Below are 22,976 nucleotides of genomic sequence, written 5' to 3'. Positions count from 1 at the left end.
AAATATTTTATCAAGTATTCTGTTTTCCATTACCTTTTAAGGTGTTACCACTTGTATTGCTCTTATTTTGTCCTCAGCAAATACTCAGGAACTAAAAAATGGTTTTCAGAAAAGCAGAGGGTGACATCTGTGGCCCTGAGCCTGCAGGTTCAGCACAGAGTCACTCTGTTGTGCAATTACCTAGAAGTCAATTTGATACTTTAATGCTCAGCACAGTTTTTTTTTATTTTCACAAAGGAAGGCTATTTTAACACAGCCCAGCAACCATCTCTTGAAGTGAGCCTCAAGTTGTCTCAAAGTCCTGGAGTTTCAAAGTGCATCATTTTGTAGCATGAAATGTTGAAAGTGAGAACTTTTTCTGAAAGTGTTTCAAGATCAAAAGGAAATATTCAAAGTAATCTGATCAGAAATGTTTCTGGTTTCCAATTCAAACAAATATTTGGATCTTAGACTTTTTGCAGAATTTTCAAGGCACAGAAATCACTTGAGGATACACACTGGAAGGAAGGAAAGATATCTTTGTAACTATCTGTGCCATAGAGTTTATTTGTATAGCATTACATGGTTAATTCAATAGTTCATGTAAAAGTTTTTACATTGAAATATGGAGTCCATGCTATTCAAAAATATTGCATTAATGAGCAGAAGATTCTCAGGATAAGGGTATAGAGATTTTTTAATGTAATAAAATGCCCCAGCTTGAAAGGGAGATGCAAAAATTGGAGGCCAGCTGTGTTTCCATCTCTGATGCTCTCCTTACACTGTTCCATGGCAGGAAGGGATCTATGGCATGTCAGGCTGATGTAATTGACCACTGCCACTTTACTGATTTCTGATTCACTGCTTCTGGAACTGCTCAAGAGATTATACTCTGTATCATTGCCTTGGACACGAGACAGTTCACAGCTATCTGTAGAATGACAAATTACACATAGACTGGAACAGACCTCTGAAGGTCCCCAGTGTGAGTCTCTTCTCAAAGAGGACTATTTGCAATGCTGAATAAGTTTATCTGTAGCTTCATTTAGCCGATAACCCCCAAAAATTAACATTCAACCATCTATAAGGACTCCAGCAAAAGGTTTACAAACTTTCCCCAACCCCATCACCAGTGTGTTATCTGAAGCCCACAAACTGCTATTTTTAGACATTTTCCCTTCAGAGAACCTCACCCCATCAAGAAAAATATGGCTCTGACACCTTTTTAATATCACTGTTGTACAACAGGTATAGGATAACTCCTTAGACTCCTTTTCAAAAGGTTAAACAAGCACTGATGTCTCAAACTTGCTTCCTTAGGCATATGCTTGTCGTTGTTGAGGCAGTCACGACACAAAGCAGAGACATTAAGCAGTCTTCTGATGGCAACCCTTTATTACATAAATGGCTGACCTTTTATACACTTTCTAATTGTTTACACTTCTTCTACCCTAACTATTGGCCACAATAATTCAACATAACACCATTGGTGAAAAGTAACAGTGACTTCAGCTAAATTTCTTGTCCAGCTGCAAAGTTCCCTCCTTATCAGCTTCTTCTTGCTTCTCATCTTCTTCTCGCTCCTTTAGCTAACAGGCCCGCTGTTAGCCCCTTCCACACATGCTCTAGGCATCTTTCCTCTGGATGCTTGACAGTTTCTCCTCATCCTTCATGGACAGCCCAAACCTGCATCCAGTGCTTCAGCTACCGTTCTGCTAGTGATGAACAGAGTGATCATGGGACAAAACCTCACACTTGACACACTGGTCTAACATAGCCCATGCTTCATGTGCACCAAGAGTATGCTGGTGCACTCATGTAGGCACCCACTGTAACTCTGAGTCCATGACCTAAGGATATGGTTATCTGATTAGAACAAAACATCTGTTTTACTCTAAACAGCCACAATTTACATTGGAATTCTTTTTTTAAGAATGAACACAGAAAAATTGCAATTTATGTGGGATTTTTCAAGTTTGGACTTGATTTTCCTAAATATCATACAAGTTCTTACTATCTTTGAGACCAAAAATCCATTTGAAATAATGTAGTCTAATTAATTATAGCAATAACTAGAAGTCATTAGGCATCCATCCTCAGGACATAGTCTGCCATGATATTGTAGGCCTAAGATTTAATTATTCTTTTCCTGAAGTTTGTGTGCATCCCTCAATCTCATGTCATCTACAGTATTCCTTGGTTTGAGTCATTCTAAAGTGATATGTTTCAATGCTAAATTTTATTCAGAAGGAATAGAATTTCTTCTTTTCTTTTTCTCCTTTCCCTGCTGCCTGGGAAGTATTCAGTACATTGTAAATTTTTTTGTACCATTTACAACTGCTTTTTCCAAAATGTTGTATACTTAGACCTTCTTTCCAATGGGTCACAATGGTGCAAAGAAATGTTTCCAAAGAAGCTGTTTGGGAAAAAAAAAAAAAAGGCAGACCAATTTTCACCAGTATTGCCACCGGTTTCAAAATCAATGGATATTTTATGATCACTCAAGATGTGAAAGTGTAGCTAATCTATTTTTCCCCATCCTGTGGAAATACTAGTCGTCAGTACAGAACAAGAACTTTATGTGTCACCAAACAGATGATGTAATCTAAAAACAGAGAAAGGAAATAAATGAAGCATCTATTTAATAGAGATTACCTATTGCAAATTCTGCAACTATAACATTCCTGGACACTAGCAAACTGCTTTTCCAAAGTGCTGTAGAATGGCCTGGTCATTTGCTAAGATGAACTTCATTACCATTTCTGCAGAACGTTGCTGAGTAATGCAATCAGTCATGGCTTGAACCAGAAATATACAAGAAATCTGTCTACAAAATGCATGTTGGAAGTTACAAGTCATAAAATATTCATTCCTGCTACTCCATAGATGGTTAGATTAGAGTAATTGTCAATGTAGCAACTCAGCTAATACATTTAATCTGAGGACTGTTAATCATTTTCAGACAAAGTCACTCCAATAGGTTGACATGCTGTGGGTCTCACTCATTTTGTGATTACACAGAACAATGCTTTCTCATTAACAAGCATAGTCTAGAATTATGTCATATTACATATAAAGGGCCTCTACCAGCACTTGCAGAACCTTCAAAAATCTACCTGAAACTTCTCTCTTTTGGCTCCGCACTCATGTTTGAATTTTTATGATATGCAGTTCATTCCTTCTGTTTGCACTAAGGCCTTCCTTTCACATGAGATAGTTGTTGCTATTAACTGACTTTTTATTGACTGAAATGTTCTCAAGTCCCTAAAGAACTTACAGCATGGTTGCCAAGCACTTGCATCACAAATGCTTACTTTCCTTCATATGAGTGCTCTTACTGGAGCAGAGGAGCAAGACAGGGACACAGATTATTCATATACATAATGATCATTGCAAATTGCACATTGTACTCTTTTAATTTGAATGAAAGGTATTGTGAATTAATAAGAATGTTGTACGTTATTCTTTAAAAGTATAATTTTGGCACCAGAATCAGAATTTGGACACAACACATAGGATAGCACAGCACAGCATGGCATAGTATGCATTCATAGCATGTTCTTGTGTATGCATAACCATTTGGTGAAACATGCAATAATTTTCTGTATTTCATGTACATTTCATGTCTTCTAACACATATGTGTAAGTAATAAAATTTGTGTTCAGCATGTGTTAGGGAGGAATGTGTCAGGAAATGGTAATGTAGAGGTTCAAAGAGCAGAATAAATAAGCTTTGTGCAATATTTGCATGCCTGACAAATGGTCTTGAAAATATACTGACTGCATGCTAATGACATTTTATTTTTAGATTCAGATATTTTACTTATATTGAAGACTTCACACATCAAAATATTAAAATCTTCATCAGAAGACTGCCAGAATTTTCTGTTCTCTGTAACTATCTGACAGAGGTTTTACATTCTTAAAATTTGGTTTGGAAATAGATGGAGTCCAGTCAGTGAAGCAGTGATGTTCAAATTGGAATTAACAGCTACCATCATAGATTAAAATGTAAAAAGATCTGATGTTTCCTCTAATGATTTAAAAGATTATCCCATATTTATTAGATTTCTGACATTTTACAGTGTTAGACACAGCCTCAGAGAAGGAAAGAGGCAGGTGAAAAGAACATAATGAGGCAAAAGGACTTCACTAAAATGAGGAATTGAGGAATGAGTATAACAAGAATATGTAAGTCACCTAGCCAGCAGGAGTCCAGCCTGTGCTGATGATGAGGGAAGACTTTTTTTCTGCCATTGAAAACTCTTTTCTCTTCATAAAATTAACTACCACCTTCTTCTTCAGAAAGAGTTATCTGGAAAAAAAAAAGTCAAAGAAAAAAAGGCTCTTTTCTTAGATTTTTAACAATTCCATTTGCAGGAGAGCCAGAAATAAAGTAAAAATATAGATATGTAACCAAAACCATATTTGAAACCAGAATGTTGAGCCAGAGGATGTAAAGGCAGTGTATGTTTAATTTGAAATAGACCAGTTAAAAAAATCTGATATTTTGAAGTAGTTTGCTTTATTTTGTGTCTTTCATAAACTTTTCAACCTTTTATAAATCTTTTAACCTATATACTCTATTGCCTTTTTGAAGCTTACAAGAACCACTTTACACTGCTAGGTCCATTCCTACACATTGAATTATATTGATGTTTCTGAGGATGATGACCACACCAAATCCTTAGGGTGTGTAGACATACCTTGTGAAACTAATACTCTTCTTTTGAGCAGTACATTTTTGGAGGAATTGTCACCCAAACCACAGAGGACTGAATGCAGAATTTTGCTGTTCATCGTAATGCTGCAGTTATTCTAATTTTAAACGTGCCATTTGGTGCCATTAATTTTAAACATGCCAAGATTTGCTTTACCTCCACTATATGCTGTTGGAAAAACAGACACACCATAGGCATTGGAACCTGAGACCTTGTATTTAATCTTTCTTCTTTATAGAGTTGGTTAATGTAGTTAAGTTTTGGTAGGCCTGTGAGAAAAAAATTACCTCTGAGTAAGGAATTGATAGATAAAGTTGAGTGATTTGATTAGGTAGAGAAGGCAGTTTAGACAGCATCATATGTCAACAGTATCTGTTCATGTGACCCGTGGACTTCCCTTTGTCATCCTATGCCTGAGAATATATGAAGGGGGCTGGGGAGGCAAAGGGACGTTCAACTGTCATCACTGGCACCTTCTCTGACCATTACATCATCATCAAATACATTGGAATTCTCATTTGATTCAGATTTTTCCTTCACGTTCTGTGCAGTCCTAGATGTATTTTCATAACTACATAGCTGGGAAGATCTAGATACAGACTGCTTTCTAGGAGAGGAAGTCTACTGCAAGATTGCAAACTTGACTCTTGTGAAATTTCAGTAAAACCCAGAACTGCTTGAAGTTTTGACTCATTTCAGATTTTGCTAGAGATTGGAAACTTGAGTTTTTTTCATTAAAAGCATCATGATGTTTGTTGATCAGGCACTAAAGACAAACATACTTCAGAAAGGGCTGAGAAAGTACCAGGTTAAAAATCATTCTTGAAGCACACAATAGATCCATGCAAGTGGATCTATAAATTCCTTTAATGAACTTGCTTTTAAACAGATGAGTTTGTTTAGAACATATGTTTTCATATGATTCATATCAAAGAAAAAGAGTACAGGTGATTTCAGCTCCCTAATTTTTGGAAGGTTTAAATTTATTGAACATATAAAGCTGCAAAACTAAGAAACATTATTTTAGGATGAATCCACTTCAGCCATATTTCTGCTGTTCTGTATCTCACCTGTTGTAGTTTTCTAAAACAGGTAAGAAGAAGTGATAATTTTCTGAGATTACATAGATTCAAATATGTTGAAAAATAAGCAAAATATGACAAGGAAAAGCACCTCAGTATGTAATAGGAGGTAGTGTAGAATTTGGTTACGTTACAATGCAATAACTTTCTAAAGTGCTGAATATAATATGTGGCAGTGCTCACATCCAAAGGGAGCCAAGGAAAGCACCAGGGAAGATAAAGAGAATGTGAGAATTTCTGAAACTGTAGTTGCTCCTGTGTGTCTTAGGCCATTGCCTACAGGTGATGTGCTCCAAGAAGAGTGAAACCAGTTAGGTCCTCTGGTGCTGCCCTAAGAAGCAGTTAACTGCAAGGATAGATAGGGTAAGTTTTGACTGAAATCCACAAAGGTTCTTGTGTTTGTGTGTCTTTGAGCTTGAAGTGCCAGCTTTGAACTATGTATTGCCATTTTATAGAAGGTAACCAAGTGGTTACTTGGATGCTTGTGAGGCTCACAAATCCCAGGATTTAGTCTTACACAGGCCCTTCCCATGTCACATTTCTTCTGAGGACTTTCTGAACTTTATGCTTCTGCAAAGACAAGTAAACAAATCAAAAGAAGATATCACAAATCTTTTCTTGTTACCATGCTGGATTTCCTTTTGAGAAGTTTTTAGGATTATTAAATAGTAAATTATTAAACGAAGATATGGTTCCAGGTGTCAGGTCCACAGATTTGTCTGTTAATGTCAGGTCTGCCAGGATGGCAGATAGATCAGTAGGTAGATTTAGAGAGGTGAGGAAGGAGCACTGAACAAATAGAAATGGGAATTAAAATATCAAGGTAGAGCAGAAGAGAAAGGAGAACAGACTGGGACAAATATGATACAATCATACTCCTAGCAAAGATGAGATAAAAGACAATTATGGATTAAGTAGAGGAGACAGAGATGAAGTGAAAATGTGATTGGGCTACCAAAAGGGAAATAATAAAGACAAGAACGCAGAATGGACGTGAGCATAACAAGGGGAATAAAGAGAATGAGTGAAAACTGCAAAGGCAAAAAAACAAAGATTAACAAAATAAAATTCATAGTAGTGATTTTAAATTGTGTTTGGGAAGCAGGAAAATAAAAAGGAAATTACAGGAAAGGATATTCAACAAGCCTACAGTAGAAATGTCAAAAAATAAATTGAAAAGAAAAAATTAGTCAAATTGTTGTGAGTTTCCCTTTATTATTAGTGGTTGTATATCATTCAATCACACATAATCCTCTAGTTCTGTGAATTTCAGGAACACAGCAAATATTCTTAGATTTTTTTTGTATTGGCTTACCAGATCAGTTTGATTTCTTTAGACGTGGGGCTGGTAATGAGTCTCCAAACAAATGGATGTTCCCCTTAATTTCTGAATATAGAAAACTATTCAGAAAAGAGTAGGATGAGTTTGATCTCTTTTTTCTCTATTTCTTTCTTTTTTGTTTTGTTTTTTAATCTGTAAGTTTCTCTCCTTTTGTTACGGAATAGTTCTTGAAGGATTAAAAGAAATACCCCTCTTATCTTTGCCATACCTGGAATAAGAAGTTCTGCTTAAGTGAAAATGCTTGAGACAAGGGATGTGGAAAAGGAAAAGCTGACTGTACAAAGTGCTGAAATTAGATTTAAATTAGATATGACATCTGGGAGATGTTCCTGTACTTCTGGGTAATAAAATCCAGCATTCTTTTCCATCGTCCTCCAAAAGCAAGATCCATTCCCTTTTTTCCAGTTATGATCACTTAGTAATGTAATTGCTCTAGTGGTAAACATATTGCAGCTGTGATTTGGAGAGCTGGAGCTTGCAGATACATTGTGTGTGCAGGTGATCTTATCTCTTTGCCTTTTGCTATTGATATTTTAGCCAAAAAGGTGTCATACACATCTGAAGGTGTTTCCAAAAAGTTTCCTGAAAACAAATACTTAGAAAAAGACCTAAGCTGTAATGTTATTTCAGTGTAACCTAATATGAAGGATCTGGATTACTTTAGAATGTTCTGGTATCACTTAGCCTTTCTGAGCTAGCTGGGACCATAGGGAGTACCACATAGATGTCCAGAGGTGAAGCAGACACATTTGTGTGGTCAAACTTTTTAACAACTGTTGTGAATTCAGTATAACTTTAAATCTATTTAAGCATCACTTACCCTGCAGTTAGACATGCTGTATTAACAGCCAAAGAGCAATTTTTGTTGACTCTGCATTACTGTAAAGCAAATATCGGTTAAGAAATTTAAAATCATTTTCCTCAATCTTTTAAGGTTACACCAGGTCTTCCACTTATTAAGATTCCAGGTCATGTTTAATTTTTTATCCATTCTGTGTAGGTAGCTTGCACTAGGATATCCAAGTACTATGTAAACACTTGGACTAAAATGTTTCTGGAAGCCACAGGTTTTATGTGGTTGCTTTCAGCCATTGTTAATACATCACACTGCTGCATACTCTGCTTGTCCCATGAAACATAGCAATAGCCTAGAAACTGAACTTCTAAAACAGACTTCTTGAGATAAGGACTTAGTTTATCTTTCTTTAACTTACTAGAACCTCTAAACTCTAATATGATTTTCAATACACCTTAAGCCTCTCAAAAAAATTGTAAGAAAATGCTATTTTGCAGTGTTTCAAATACAAACAAATAAGGCTTATTAGTCAACTTACCCTCAAAAGTCATAGTTCATCATATATATTTAGGTTAAAAGTAAGGTCAGATTTTATCAAAATGTTGTTTAAAGCTGTCAAAGTTCTTGTAACTGCATTAGTGTTGTTATTGAACTTCACAACAGTTTTATCAATCATCCACTGACAAAAAAATGAGATTTTCTACTAAAATTGTTTACCTCAAGTAAACAATCCTTGCGTTAAAAGGCCCTGGAGTATATAACCTCATCTGTTGAATTAATAGCCTGTATCTGGGAACATGTCATCTGTTTGATGCAATTAAAGTTTTTTTACACTATATGGAGCATTTGTGCAAAATGGCTTTTGTGCCTTTCCATGCACTGTGCACTGACAAACACTTGCAGGAACTCTAACCTGCCACAGTGTCTTCCTCTACGGAATGGCTCGGCGTTTGGCCGGCTTGACCTGACATGGCAAGCAGTGGGGGCCACCTTCCCGTTCCCAGCAGGGTTAGGAGGGCGGCTTTGTGTCTGACCTCTAGCCATAAGAGAGACTTGAGCGGCGAAGAAGGAGAAGACTCCTGCTGGGGTTTATTAAGAGACTCGGAGGAGCCTACTGCTCCAAGAGGAACAACCAACAGAAGCCCTGAACTGCACTGTGCAACAGAATTTAACAGGGGGTGTAAACAAGGGGATGGTCTTTCCACAGACCAATGGGGTGACAGTGGGGAAGTGGAAACCAGGGAGATGGGCATGGACAGGCACCAATAGGAAAATTGGTAGGCAGGGACACTGGTGTCTGGCCTATCACTTGATGCCCCGATGGAACTTTCTGGGTGGAAGGGAAGGGCTGTCGAGTGACAGACAGACCCTGGGGTGGGGTTATGGGAATGACTCAGCAGGTTCTGGGGACAAGGGGTGGAGGAAGGTAAGGATTGGCATTAGGATGGGAGGAGGCAAAGGAGGGTAGGACCACTTTACACAGGGGTACAGGACCAAACTGCTTAACAGAACAGGACAAATTAATTAACACAACACAACACAACACTAAGCTGGCTAAATCTGTTGATTTGTATTTTTGGATTTGTTTGTCAGTCAGTAAGACAGCATTGAGTTTACCGCTCACAGAAGCCATTATCCTAGGAGAATTTTGCAGTTAGAAAGGTAGCTCTTGCCCACAAGCATCCGATCCTTTGCAGGATGTACACAAGGTACTGATGCAAATCAATTCTAGAGCCTGTCATAGGAACTGTCTACTGCTAAGAGTCTGTTGTATCATTATTTGAGACAGGCACATGCAAACCTGGGGTATGATGACCAGTGGAGAAACCTGATAATTTATGTACCCCACCATCTGCAGTACATCTGGGTCCAGGAAGATTTAGCAATCTGTGGACCTGGAGGGTAGGCCTGTGCAAAACTGTAGAGGCTCCTTGATCATGTAAATATACCTGCTGTCTGGAAGACCTGACAAACACTTCCAGTTCAGTGATGCCTCCCACAACCCTGTGCATGCCTAGGCTCAGGTTTTCTAGGAAGGCTAGAGTCCTGTTTCTACACTGCACAGATGAGCAGTGTGTGCCTCGTTAGGAAAAGACGTTGAGCTGTCAGGTTGACTGCTCAAGCACCGTGTGAAGGTTTGTGCAGACTTACTCTGCCCCTCCTCTGGGATAGTTTGAGCTCTCTTAGTATGTCCACAGTCTTATGTGTAACCTTAAGCATGATGCTCTTCCATTGCATCCAGCCTGTGGACATCTTGCTCTCCAGCTGCACATTGTGCATAAGGTGTGACACACATTTCCAGCTGTTCATCACTGCTGTGCTGGCTGCTGTGCAGTAACTCCTCCAGCAGGATAGACATAGGCCCCAACATCCCAAACAAATCCAAACAATTACCAAACTCTGCAGTCAAAATTTCCAGGCAGGAAGAGGAAACGAACTTAGGACAACTCACACTAAAATGTCTGATCTGATGAAGGAGCAAAGGTGGCCAGCAGGAAATCAACTCAGATGTGCCTACTACCACCCAGTGTTATGATACTGCAATTAGACACATTTCCACCAGATTAGTCAGTTAGAGAGCCTCTTTTTTATTTGACTGGACTCAGGGCTGAATTTTGGGATAGTATACAACATAGTGATATGTCCCAGTTACTCTTAAAACCATGCTTTAAAATATGTGTAGTAAATGCATTTTGTAGCAAATGAAGTATTTTATTCACTTGTTGGTCTATAAAAATGTGAATAACTCATGCTTAGCTCTTCACTAAAAGAAGTACTAATAATTTATAAGACAGTTATACATTATTTATAAATATACTCACAACATAAAATATTCATGTTTTTCCAAGAACTGGGAAAACAAAATAGGGCTTCCACAAAGCATAGTAGACATTTTTTAGTCCCTTTTCACACAACACAGACATTTATGCAGCTTTTCCTTCCTTCCATTTCCAAATACATTAATTTCTTCTAGTTTATTATTTTAATTTATATATTTATGCATTACAGCTGTGTCAAGGAGAAAATGATGGGGGTTTTTGTATATTAACAGGAAGGCCTACATGTGCTATTTGGTGCACATTGAGAAAAATGTTCTGATGTAGATATACTTTCCTGGAATCACAATTGTCAGAAAGTCCCACTGGCTCTGCTGCTGACCACAAAGTCATTAACACAGTAATAAACCTTTAAGTTGACTACATGAATCTTTTGCACAATATTGCAGCCTAATTTCACCAGCAGTATCCACAATACCTGACACTGTGAAACGCTAAGCAGTTTAATCTACCCTGCAAAAATCCGTACTTCCTGAAATACTCAAAATGAAAGTTATTGTTTTAGAAATCAGTATAGTGATGAGCCTCAGGTCTTTGCTACTTTCTTCTTTTTGCATTATACTGAGTGAAAAGAATGACTTCTTTTTCTATATTCTATTAATGAAGTCATGAGAGGCTACCTGTACTTTTGGATTTATAGCAGAAATATTAAGAATTTAGTATGTGAATTGAAGAGCTTATTAAATAGTAATATGCAAGATGTTTCCTACATACCTGCTATTGGATACAAACTTAGTATTTATTTTGAAAGTCTGAGAGAAAAAAAATCTCCTGTCTGCCTAACAAACTATTTTTAATAACACGGAATAAAAATGCAGAGACCACTCTTAAGTTGGAAGACCTTTGATTTTGCAACCAGATATTTTTCATCTTGTACTATTATTTAACTAAGTCATAAACATCACTGTGATAACACATTAATCAGCATTCACAGCCAATTTCAAGTCAACACATACACTGCTAGACAAGAAGTTTCCTCTTCCCGAAAGGAGAAGGAAAAATGACTTTTTGAAACCAAAGCTCATCCTAGAAATGCTTTAAAAAGTGAATTAATTAAATTTAAAGATAAATCTTCCATGTAATTATCACATGACCATAAGTTTTCAGATATTTAAAATAATTCACTCAAACTTAAAAGGTTTCTCTACAAAGGATATTAAATAAAGGATATTAAATAAAATTAATAAATCTTCTACAGAGGATATTAAATAAAAAGCTGATTAACATGTCATTTAGTGCCTTCTAGGAAACAGAAGAAAGTACTCAGATATGTAAAAATGAATTGTACTTTCTCCTGTGTTTGGATGACAACACCAAGTCTTTCCTGATAATAGTGCATTGCCCTGTACCAAAAAAAGGTTCTCTGCAGTTTCAGTGCAGTGCATTAATGATACTCTCTTTGCAGTTAATAGAATGTGAAACACACAATTTTTAAGGTTGTATACTTTTAGAGTACTTATTAGTGAAAGCAACAGTTTTGTTGAAGATAGCCCAACAGGATGAGTGCTATCCTTAGTCATTTCCCAGGCCTGGGCAATTTTTTGGTAAATTCCACAAAAACACATGAAGGGAAAACCTTTTCCTTGTTGATACATTGAACTGTCCATTATAGTGCTTGGCATAAAGTTCCTGCCTTCTGGATGTGTGCTAGGAGGCAGCAGTTCCAGTACTGTAGTCCAGTTTTATGTCACCAAGGTTTCATTTTGGCACTGCCCCCTTTCTGACAATCTAAACTCAGGCAAGAAACTCTTTTTATAATGGTGTCCTTGACATTGTAAGGAATGTATTACCTCTGCATTTAGCATCTCACCTCACAGCCTGCCGTTGTCTTTCCAAATAAAGCGTCTGAAACCAAAGGCTCCCTGTGGATCTATCAGGCACTGCCAGCCTCTTCTTTGCAGACTATTGTATACTATGCATGCACAAGCTGCACAGGGCTCTTACAAAGAATTTCTAATTCTTTTATTTCTGAGGTGATTTAGAAGGAAACAGAATTTGATTAGCAGTTAAAGAGAGGTCTATCAGCTACCTTTTTCTCAAAATCAGAGGTTCTTGCTGGTATCACATGACAACATTCTCCAAATTGCCCCAGTGCTACATTAAGGCAAGCACAGTCAGTTCTCATCTGATGAATTTCATATCATCATAGTTATAAATGCAGTGTTAGTATAGCCAGTCAGCGTCTTGAGACACACTGAAATTTTTATGCAGACCCTTTGCATTTGTTTCCAAATTGCTAATATTTAGCAGCAGGGAAGCATCCAGGAATTTTTAGTGTCAGGATATCTAAAAGTTTAATTCAAATATTCTCTGCATTTTGGACGAGAGTTATTGAGCTGCAGACATCTTGGTGTAAGTGGCTACATTTTTATTCTGAAATGAATATAATGTCATTACTAATTTAAATATGTTTGGGAACATCATAGAAAACTGAGGATGTAGTAATTCCCATTTACCCATTTTTTGAAATTCTGAGGTACTCAAGCAGGAATGATCTTTTGTTATTTTACTATGTCTATTGACTTTCTTTCATGCAGTGGATACCATTACTGCTCAGAAACTAATTATCATAAATTCATGGAAGTTCATAACATTAGGTTTCAGACAGCTGTAGTCAAGAGAACTTTCCTGAAAGCCAGAAGTTGTTATACTTTGAAGAAATATCAACAAAGTAGTATTAACTGATTAAAAATGTTATTTGTAATTCCAGAAATTAACGAGAATAATTTGCCCACCAAAATAAAGAAACAGTAGATTTTTCCAAATCAAAATTATTAAGAGAACAATTATTATGGAGAACAATGAAATTTAAAATAAAAAATCATCTTTTTGTTGAACTAGAGAGAATTTCCCAAATTACAATGAGATATAGAAATCATGTTTGTGGTTAAATTTTTTTTTTTCTCACAAAGAAATGTGCCGGAATGATAAAATAGTTACAGTTCAATCTGGAACTTAATTGTATATGATAAACCATGACTTTGGGGGATTGTTAAACTTAAAGCTCCAAAGTTTCACTGAAGTCTGAATTGGAAAAAAGTTCCTTTATTTTACTAGCCTCAAATTACAGGATTTTTTTCATGCTGAATGTATTTCTAAAGAACTAGAGTAAAGAAAAACTGCCATCTGATTAACTACAATGAAACACAACTGGAACAACAGCAGACAACTTTTATATGCCAGACAACTTTTGTGACTATAAAGGCTTAAATTAATATATATATATCTATCTATATATCTATATATCTATATAGATATATAGATATGTTAAAAAATATTTAAAAGAAAAATCAAAGGTTGCAAGAGAAATTTTAGACATGTTTTCAAATGGCCCAAGAAGGCAAAAATAGTTCAGACTATTTAGTCTATTTAGACTAACCATAATTATTTATAATATGAGAATTATTTATCTAGTAGAAAGCACTGGGAATGAACAGACTTCCAGCAGAAGGACAGAACCTAACTCAGGAACAGTTTGAGATACACAACACAACTGCAATTTTGATGATTGGTGAGCAGCAGACCATCATTTCAATACAAAAAGCTTTCCCTTTTAGTCTTACAAGACTGTAAAGACTTCACTCGCCTGATAACCAGGAATCTTCTGAACTCCATCTAAAGCTGTTAATTCCTAATGTGCTGTATGTCATGGCAGTATTCAGTCATGGTGTCTTTATCCCCCTGATTTGCTAAGGAAGATGAGTCAAATTCATTGAATCTTGTCTTATAAGATTACATCTTTATTCCCCATAAACTCCTTTTGGCTTTTTCCTCCATTCATTCCAGTTTGCTCTTTCTGAACAAGCCTGGGCACCGGTACAGATAGTATTTTGGATGGCATTTCCAGAGTGGCTTGCACAATGGCACTGAATGGCCCATTTCCTCCTGAAAATGTTTTGCTCTGTGTATTCCAGGATCATAACTTTTCCTAGTAGTCTTGCTATTACCAAAGACAGTTCTCTTTTCATCAGCTTTTCTAGTATTTCCTCCTAATGAGTTCCCACTTTACAGAAGGATTTATTAAACACCACATAAATGGCTTTGCATCTCAAATTGTGAACTTTTTCAATTTCTATTAATTCTCAATGTCATCCAGACCCAGTTTGTCACATTACTAAGAATACTTCTTAATATTACCTTATTAGCAGGTGTATAGATTGGGTAGAACAGCAATTCAGAGAAGTCCTTAATATTATTAGAAGAAATTAACCCTTGATCTCTGTACAAATCATTCTGTTAATCACCTTGTTATACTCCACCCTTTGTATGCTCTTTCATTAGCCTATATTTTATAATTCAATCTGTAGTTTTCTCAACATAAATAAGCACCACACCACACATTTTACTTAAGTTATATGATAAAAAAGCCACAGTCAAACAGTAGAGACAAATGTAACACGGCATGCTGAGAATCACTTCAGGAAACATAATATATCCCTCAAAATGGTTCAAGAAATGCCTGGAATATTTTCCTGTTATATATACAAATTAGGCTTTTTTCATTCTTTCTTAAAGAATAGTTTATCTAATTTTTTACAGTAATCCAAGTCCTTAAAATTATTGAAAATCATTTGACCTGTGAATATTTCTAGAGGCTCTAATCAGATTTAATGCTCCAGCCTCACAGGCTTACATTTGCTTTGGAGAATTGTACCCTCTCTAAATGAAAACTTCATCAGACATATTAACAGTTGTTACATGGCTTTGTGCAACTTCTTCAAACCCAGATATTAATAGTGAAGGACATTCCTTTTTTTCTTTTTCTCCAGTGATATGTCAGAATTTTGTGCAGAATGCATATAGATTTTCTTAGAAAAAGCTACTTGAAAAGGAAAAGAAGCTTCTGTCAGAAAAAAATGGTAATAGAAAATGTTCAACTTCTTCTGTTGCCTGAGTGCTTTTGAATGTCCCAATCTCAGCTGGTCAAGAAGTGGCTACCATAAAAGCTTTTTCAGCTATGTGAACACCAGCCTGGCATCATATTGCCTTTCTTAAATACACACAACTTTCCTGGCAGTCTGTGTTACAACTTTTGCAGAGGGCTCCCATGGAATTACACCAAAGGTGCATAAAATGAAGATGCCTCTCCTTTGGTTAAGCACTAGTTCAGCTCTCTTTGGAGCAATGTACCTGGTGTGGGGTCTGCAAATCAAGGAATCAAGGAATATGCTATAAAATTGGAGAGAATTCAAAGAAAAACTAGAGTTGAAAAACATGTATAGAACTGACTTGCAAGAGAAGGTCTTTAGTTTATTCAAGAGAAGGTTAAAGGGCTGCCCAGCTGCAACCTCAAAGTGGATCCCACACACCAGGAAAAGTATCATGGAGGTAATTTTGAAACAGCAAGCAAAACTATTGGAAGACTCAATGATGGGAAGATGACATCATGCAAAAAGTTAGGCTACAAGCAAGTTTCCAGTCTTGATTATGAACCTGGAGGAAGACATGCAGAAGTTTCTTTATGATTTCAAAACAAGATTTGATCTTTTTGAAAAAAAAAAAAATAAAATTGTTGTCTATTTAAACCTAACTATTGTATTTGAAGTAGAAGATAATGCCAGAATATACTGGTTTATGCAGTGGAACTGAGGAGATGGCTACACTGGTTCCATCTGTCCTTAAAACACCTGATTTACTGAATGTGTTTTCTCTGACATAGCACTGTACAGTCACAATGCAGTTATTTCAGTCTGATTTCTTTTTTCTTCTGTCTGCTGTTATGTCTTTTTTGCCTTGCTGACTTTGCATTTTTTGTTTCTTTTTTTTTGCATTTATTTATTTATTTGTTTTGTGTGTGTTTGTGGGTTTTTTTATTGGTTGGTTGGCTGTTTTGTGTTGGTTTTGTTTGGTTTGGTTTGTTTCTTTCTTCCTTTTGCTCCAGGAATCGGCCAAGGAGTTCCAGTGGTGGCCCTTATTGTGGAAGGAGGTCCCAATGTCATCTCCATTGTTCTGGAGTACCTGCGAGACACTCCTCCTGTTCCCGTTGTGATATGCGATGGCAGTGGCCGAGCATCTGACATCCTTGCCTTTGGTCACAAATATTCTGAAGAAGGAGGGTAAGTAATTTCATAGTATATGTTCTTTCTCTATCCACAGGTTCGATTCAGTGGTAAAGCAGAGCACAGGAAATTATTAACAATATTGTAAAGAAGCAACACCTACCTCACATGGCCATTTCCATCTTTGATATGGGTGAAATATTGAAGGTATTCAGAACATAACAAAACAAGCCTCATCTTTGAGCCTGCTCTGCTTCAGGCTGGAGAGTCCCAGCTCCCCCAACCTTTCCTCATAAATGAGGTGATCCAATCCCTTCATCACCTTAGTGGCCCTGCTCTGATAGGGGCAGCTACTCCTGCCCTGGATAAAATTACTCTGTAGTGTGTCACCACCATAAGTGAGATTGTTTATGATGAAAAAAAATAATCTGAGGACCCCTTCTTTGCATCCTCTTGCAGAAGTTTGGCTGTACTCTTGGTCTGTTTCTTGGATAGGCCTTTCCCAGGCATCAGTTAACAAGGACTTGGCCCTGCCTCATAAGGGATCAGTTGCAGATAAGGCTACCGGCATCCTAGATCAAGGCTAGCACCATGTCAATTAGAAAATGCTGAAGCTTTCTTGGTCCACGGCCTTGTGGCTGCCCTAACCTGTTCTTTACCTGACAGCCACAAGCACACTCAGAGGGTTTCCACGTGTTCAGCAATGATCATGGACTTCGTCCTCTCAGAAGTTCCCAAAGCAGAACTCAGTCTGATGTCAAGAGTAGAAAATAACAAATAAAGAGAAGATTTAACAGCTTAAAAATATAAATCTGTAACATTAAGCTCTAGACCAAGCAGTATTATGTGTTTTAGAAGTAAATGTAATCATGAACTCACTCAACCTAAAACTCCTACTGAGAAACAGATAGTTTTCCACAAATGCTTAAATCCATTTTATATTCAGGTTCATGCTTGGTACAACATTGCATCTGTAATATATATGAATGTGCCAAGTTTCACGGAATCTTTGAATTGTTTCTCTGTTTTCAGTGACCTCAGTGATAACGCTTCACATAACATTACTCAAATATGCTTTATCCTTGTATTTGCTATGTACATCTACCTTGTCTGTGTTCTGATGTCACCATAAAAAAAATACAGGAGGATACTTAATTAATTTATTTGAATATATAAATGGGGCTTGTATGAAAGGCTTTTTACAAGGACCTGTAGTGACAGGACAAGGGGCAATGATTTTAAACTGAAAGAGGGTAGCTTTAGACTGGATATAAGTAAGATATTCTTTACTGTGAGTGTGTTGATGCACTGGCACAGGCTGCCCAGAGAAGCTGTGGATGCCCCAGCCCTGGAATTGCTCCTGGCTGTGTTGGAGAGCTCTGAGGAACTTGGTTCAGTGAAATGTGTCCCTGCCCATGGCAAGGATGTTGAAATTGGATGATCCTTAAAGATCCCCTCCAATCCAGACCATTCTCTGATTCTGTGAATTTATGATGCTGTGGTTCTATTTCATCATCACAAACTCCTGCCTGTAGAAAAGGCAAGTTATAGTATCAATAGAGGCAGAACAAGTAATTTCTTACCTGAGACTCTCATATCTGGCTTTGTGAAGCTATTATTCTGTCTTATTATGGGTCTTCTTAATGTGGGGGGTCCCATTCCATATTGTTTCCTGCAACATTTCCGACCAACAAAATTGCTCTTTTTTTCTGTTCACTTTTCACTAAAGAGAATGCACAAACTATGAAATTTGCTAAACTAGCTAGTGGAAATTTCTGTGTGTTCATCCTAGTTCAGAAAACATCAGTCTGGCATGCAGTGATATTTTTAATAATACCAGAAGTAAAACACCAATATCATTATATTCATAAAAATATTTTATCCAAATACATTATACTTCACCTACAAATTGGATCCTTTTTTCCTCTCTCTAACCTATGTTTGACTAGTGCGTAATACTATGGGGAGAATACCAAATAGTTGCCATGTTAACTGAATTCAGATAGTAGCTTTTTCTTTTGGATATAATCTAAACAGGTTATACAAAACTGTATTTATTAAACTCTAAATCAAGGTAATGCATCTAAGTTGCATGCAAAGTTTAATTCTGCAGTCACTGTGCAATCAGACTATCAAATCAAAAACCTATTTTAATTCTGGCTGCCTGTCAGAAGCAAGTTGTTCTCTGAGACACAGCATATCTTTCAGCTGCTACAGACTGGGTACCTGATTTAAATAATTCAACACTTAGGTTATTAATGGCAGAAACAAAGTCACTTGCACATTTATATTATTATGCTGATTTTGCACAATCTTAAATTCTAACTCATGGCAGACGCACAAGGATTAATTTTCTACACATAAAAATGTGGGCGTGTGTCTACTAAGCACTTCTGTGAGTTCTGTGAGCTTTTAAGTTAATTTGAAAGTTTGTTTCCATGGGGAGAATAACTATGTCTGGAAATGACAGAGAACAAATACATCTCTCTGCTTGAGTTTTGATCAGTGTTGTACCAATCCATCCATTTAAATAAATCCTTTAGTGTATTGAGCAATTGCCTATCTGTCCAACAGGTCCTTTTGTATTGGGTTTCAAAGAATTGTGTTGTGCCAGCCTTCCCTTCTTGCTATTTATTCTTCCTAGAACATTCCACATTGCAGAAAAATTAATGATTTCTTATATTAATGAAGGTGCAGTATAATGCCAATGTTCATGCATCTTTGGAAGGACAGGAGACAAGCTTCAATCTGCCTTTTTAAGGCCTAATTGTAGGCTTTTCTCATGACAAGGCAGATATTTCACTCCCATAAGACAATCTTTGAGTAGGAATTTTCACTGTGAGTGCAGCCTCAGTGGAGGAGGCTGCCAGCACGACCCAGAGCTGTGCTGCACTGCCTTGCAGGAGGTGCTGCCTGCCGCTCTGCTAGGCAACCACGAGCACGACAGAAGGAACGGTGAAGCACACCTTGAAGGAAAGATGGCTTTGGGGGAAAATCAGTTTGGCAGTCTCATTGTCTCATCTCTCTCATTGAAGTTTCAGGGGGAGGTAAGGCAAATGTTGCAGTTGTCCACTGAGCTGAGGTTTTAGCATTATCAGTGTCAGATACACAGAAGTAACACAGGGGGAGGGTTTGAGTTTATTAGGACTTTAATATCAGAAACTAAATTTTGGTTCCTTGGTCTGGAAAAGTCTGTAGCAGACTTTTAAGAATTCAATAGGTGGCTACATTTCAGTACAAGTAAATAAAATTCTCAGAAGTAATTTAGTACAGCTGAGTAAATTCCTGGTACCTTTTACATATTAATGACAAACAATTTATGTCCACAATATAACTTAAATAAGAAGGCATCTTAAACGCAACATTCCCCATATGGTAAATTGGAAGAATTATTTGGCTGCTTTTCACTATTGGCCTTGATTTAAAGGCCAGGTTGTTCAGGCCCTGAGGCACTTATTTTTTCTTTTACTTGAAAATACGATGAACAACATTGAGGGGTGAGAACATAAGATCAATCATAAAGATGTAAATTTAGTCTCTACCAAGCCCTAAGTGAATATCTTTGTTAGCAGTAAATCTTCACAGACAGCTGAAGTATTTTGGATTGTATAATCCAGGATGGATGCCTTTTCATTTTATTTACTTGCATAAAAGCAAAAGCTGAAAGTAAAACAAATGCAAAGTGCAACGTTATAGGGATATTTTGAAGCTTTTAATTCTCAGAGATTTTTTTCTTTATTAGATACTGAATTTAAAATCAGAGAAACTAAATACGAGGTTAGAATTATGTCACTTTTTAGAAAAATATTTCCTTACTGAATGAGAAATCATTTGCAGTATTTGAATGCAGTCTCCAAGTTGAAATTATAGCTCATTAACTACTCTATCAGTTCAACTCCTGCAAGCATGAGATTCTTAAGGGTTCAGTTTAATGCCATAAAAATTTACTTCTTGCCTGATGTTCACAAGGAAATATCAAACATTCTCTGCACTTTAAATGAGCATCCTCATATGAGAATCATTAAAGATTGCCTTTGGACTGATCTTTCTCTGGATCCACTGTGGCATAGGTTTTAGGCTTCAAATCTGAAGAATATTATTTAAATCCCTTTGTGCTAATAGGCAAAATACAGGAATTTTTCACTTAGAGCAAAAGGGATCATAATGTATGATATGGTTCTTCAGTATCCCCCATGGTCTGTACCACATCACAGGGAATCATGGATCCAAATCAAATATGAATTAATTTATAAAATTATTTTCACATTGCATATTTTTATAACATTACTTTTCTCTTGTAACAACGCACTTTGCAGATCAAAACCAGGACACACGAAGGTCAATTTGTTGATCTTGGGAGGGTCAATATATTCATCTCTCTTTTGATGACGAAACAACCATTCAATAAACTGTGGTCAGGGAAAAATTATGTACAAGAACTACCAGTGAAGCTGATTCTTCATAAAAGCACACAGAAATCATCCCTGTTTGAATGAAATGAAGGAATAATTACATATAATTGATTTTTATTAAAAATAATAATAATATTTTTTATTTATTACAAATTATTTATTTTCTGTCTTTTCACAGAACAATGATTTACAAAATGTGTGAATTTGAAAATGTATAAGACATTCATCAGTCCTGCAAAGTTGCACAACTCTATCTTATTTGTAATCCAGTGGAAAATAATATAAGCAGAGCCTCTGGTCATGTTTCTTATATAAAGTGTGATTGTCTAGAGTGCAAATCATAATTAAAACAAAAAGTCCCCTAAGCTTCCTGTAAAGAAGGGCAGGGAATAGTTTTCATATCCCACTGATATTTTATAGATATATTTACCTTAACTTGGGAAAAAAATACTTCAAAAATGAAAAGTTAGAAACAGATTATGTGCAATTCATTGAGTGAAGTGTATTATTTAAAAACATTTCAAAGCATTTTGAGAACAATACATTTTTAAAAATCTATTATGGAGCTACATTTTGAAAGTGGGCTAGTGCATGATCTTTTTAACTCTCTAGTACATTGTATGATTTCCATACTAAAAATCTTTGAAGAAAAAGGAAGTTAAACAAGTTAGGTCGTGGGCTATATGCCAGATCTTTCTCCAATGATCACTACAAAATCAGATGCCATAAGTTTGAAAGATTAAGTGAAATGTCTCTTATCTCCTCAAATATTAGGCATAGCTTAAAAAAAAAATTCTTTCTGAGGAGAGAGTAGGCCAAAATGTTGTCATTTGTCTTCTGCATCAGACAAAGCAATGAAGAAAGTTTTGCTTTACTGTTTAATCATCCAATATATCTTGGACAGAAACAGGGTATTGCCTTTTTTACTTTGTCAGTTCAGGTTTTTGAAGTGGCATCTCCTGATTGATCCTAAACAGTGAATCATAGTAACATAGAAAAGTTTTGATTGGAAGGCATCTTTAGAGGTCATGAAATCTGATTCCCCTGCCCTGGGCAAGTTCATTTTCAAGTAGATCAGGCTGTTCAAAGCCCTCTCTGACCTGACCCCAAACATTGCCAGGGATGGGGCACCTACCAGCTCTCTGGGACACCTTTTTCACCATTTTATCATCCACGTGGTAAACATCTTTTTATTTATACCAAACCTAAATCAACACTCTTTTAGTTTTAAAAATATTGTTCTTGTTCTATTACAATAGGCCTTGCTCCTAAGTCTGTCCCCATCTTGCTTACAGGCACCCTACAAGCGCTCAAAGGCTTTAATAAGGCTTCCTCAGACCCTTCTCTTCTCCAGACTGAACATCCCCAACTCTTTCAGCCTTTCCTCACAGGAGAGTTGCTCCAGTCCTCTGATCAACAACAAGGCCTCCTCTGGACCTGCTCAAGCAGGTCTGTGTCCTTTCTCTGCTGGGGACCCCAGAGCTGGATGCAGCACTGCAGTGGGGTCTCACCAGAGCAGAAGGACAGAATCCTCTTCCTAGCCCTGCTGCCCATGGGACTTTGGATGCAGCTCAGGACACAGTTGTTTTTCTGGGCTGTGAATGCACACTGTTGGCTCTTGTCCAGCCCTTCACATAGCAGAGCCCCAAGTCCTTCTCCAGAGGGCTGTTTCTGATCTATTCATCCCTCAGCCTGTCTGCTCTTGGGGGCTGCCCCAGCCCAGGTGCAGGCCTTTGCACTTGGCCTTGGTGAGTTCTCGAGTACCTCAGCCTTTTCTTTGTACATCATTGCAAGTTTGCAAGCCTTGC

General features: G+C 36.9%; 1 protein-coding gene across 1 annotated transcript in view; it reads left to right on the top strand.

Annotated features, from left to right (window-relative positions):
• The window catches only part of TRPM3 (transient receptor potential cation channel subfamily M member 3), a 265,210-nt gene that overhangs the window by 146,272 nt on the left and 95,962 nt on the right, over nt 1-22,976 (top strand). Inside the window, exon 7 of the mRNA XM_053968911.1 lies at nt 16,639-16,813. Within this exon, the coding sequence (XP_053824886.1) occupies nt 16,639-16,813 (175 nt within the window). The remainder of the gene's footprint in view (nt 1-16,638; nt 16,814-22,976) is intronic.

Source organism: Vidua chalybeata, chromosome Z (assembly GCF_026979565.1).
Source record: "Vidua chalybeata isolate OUT-0048 chromosome Z, bVidCha1 merged haplotype, whole genome shotgun sequence".
Classification (NCBI taxonomy): Eukaryota; Metazoa; Chordata; class Aves; order Passeriformes; family Viduidae; genus Vidua; species Vidua chalybeata.
Note: the sequence above shows the minus strand (reverse complement) of the source record. Positions and strands in the feature narration are given on the sequence as shown.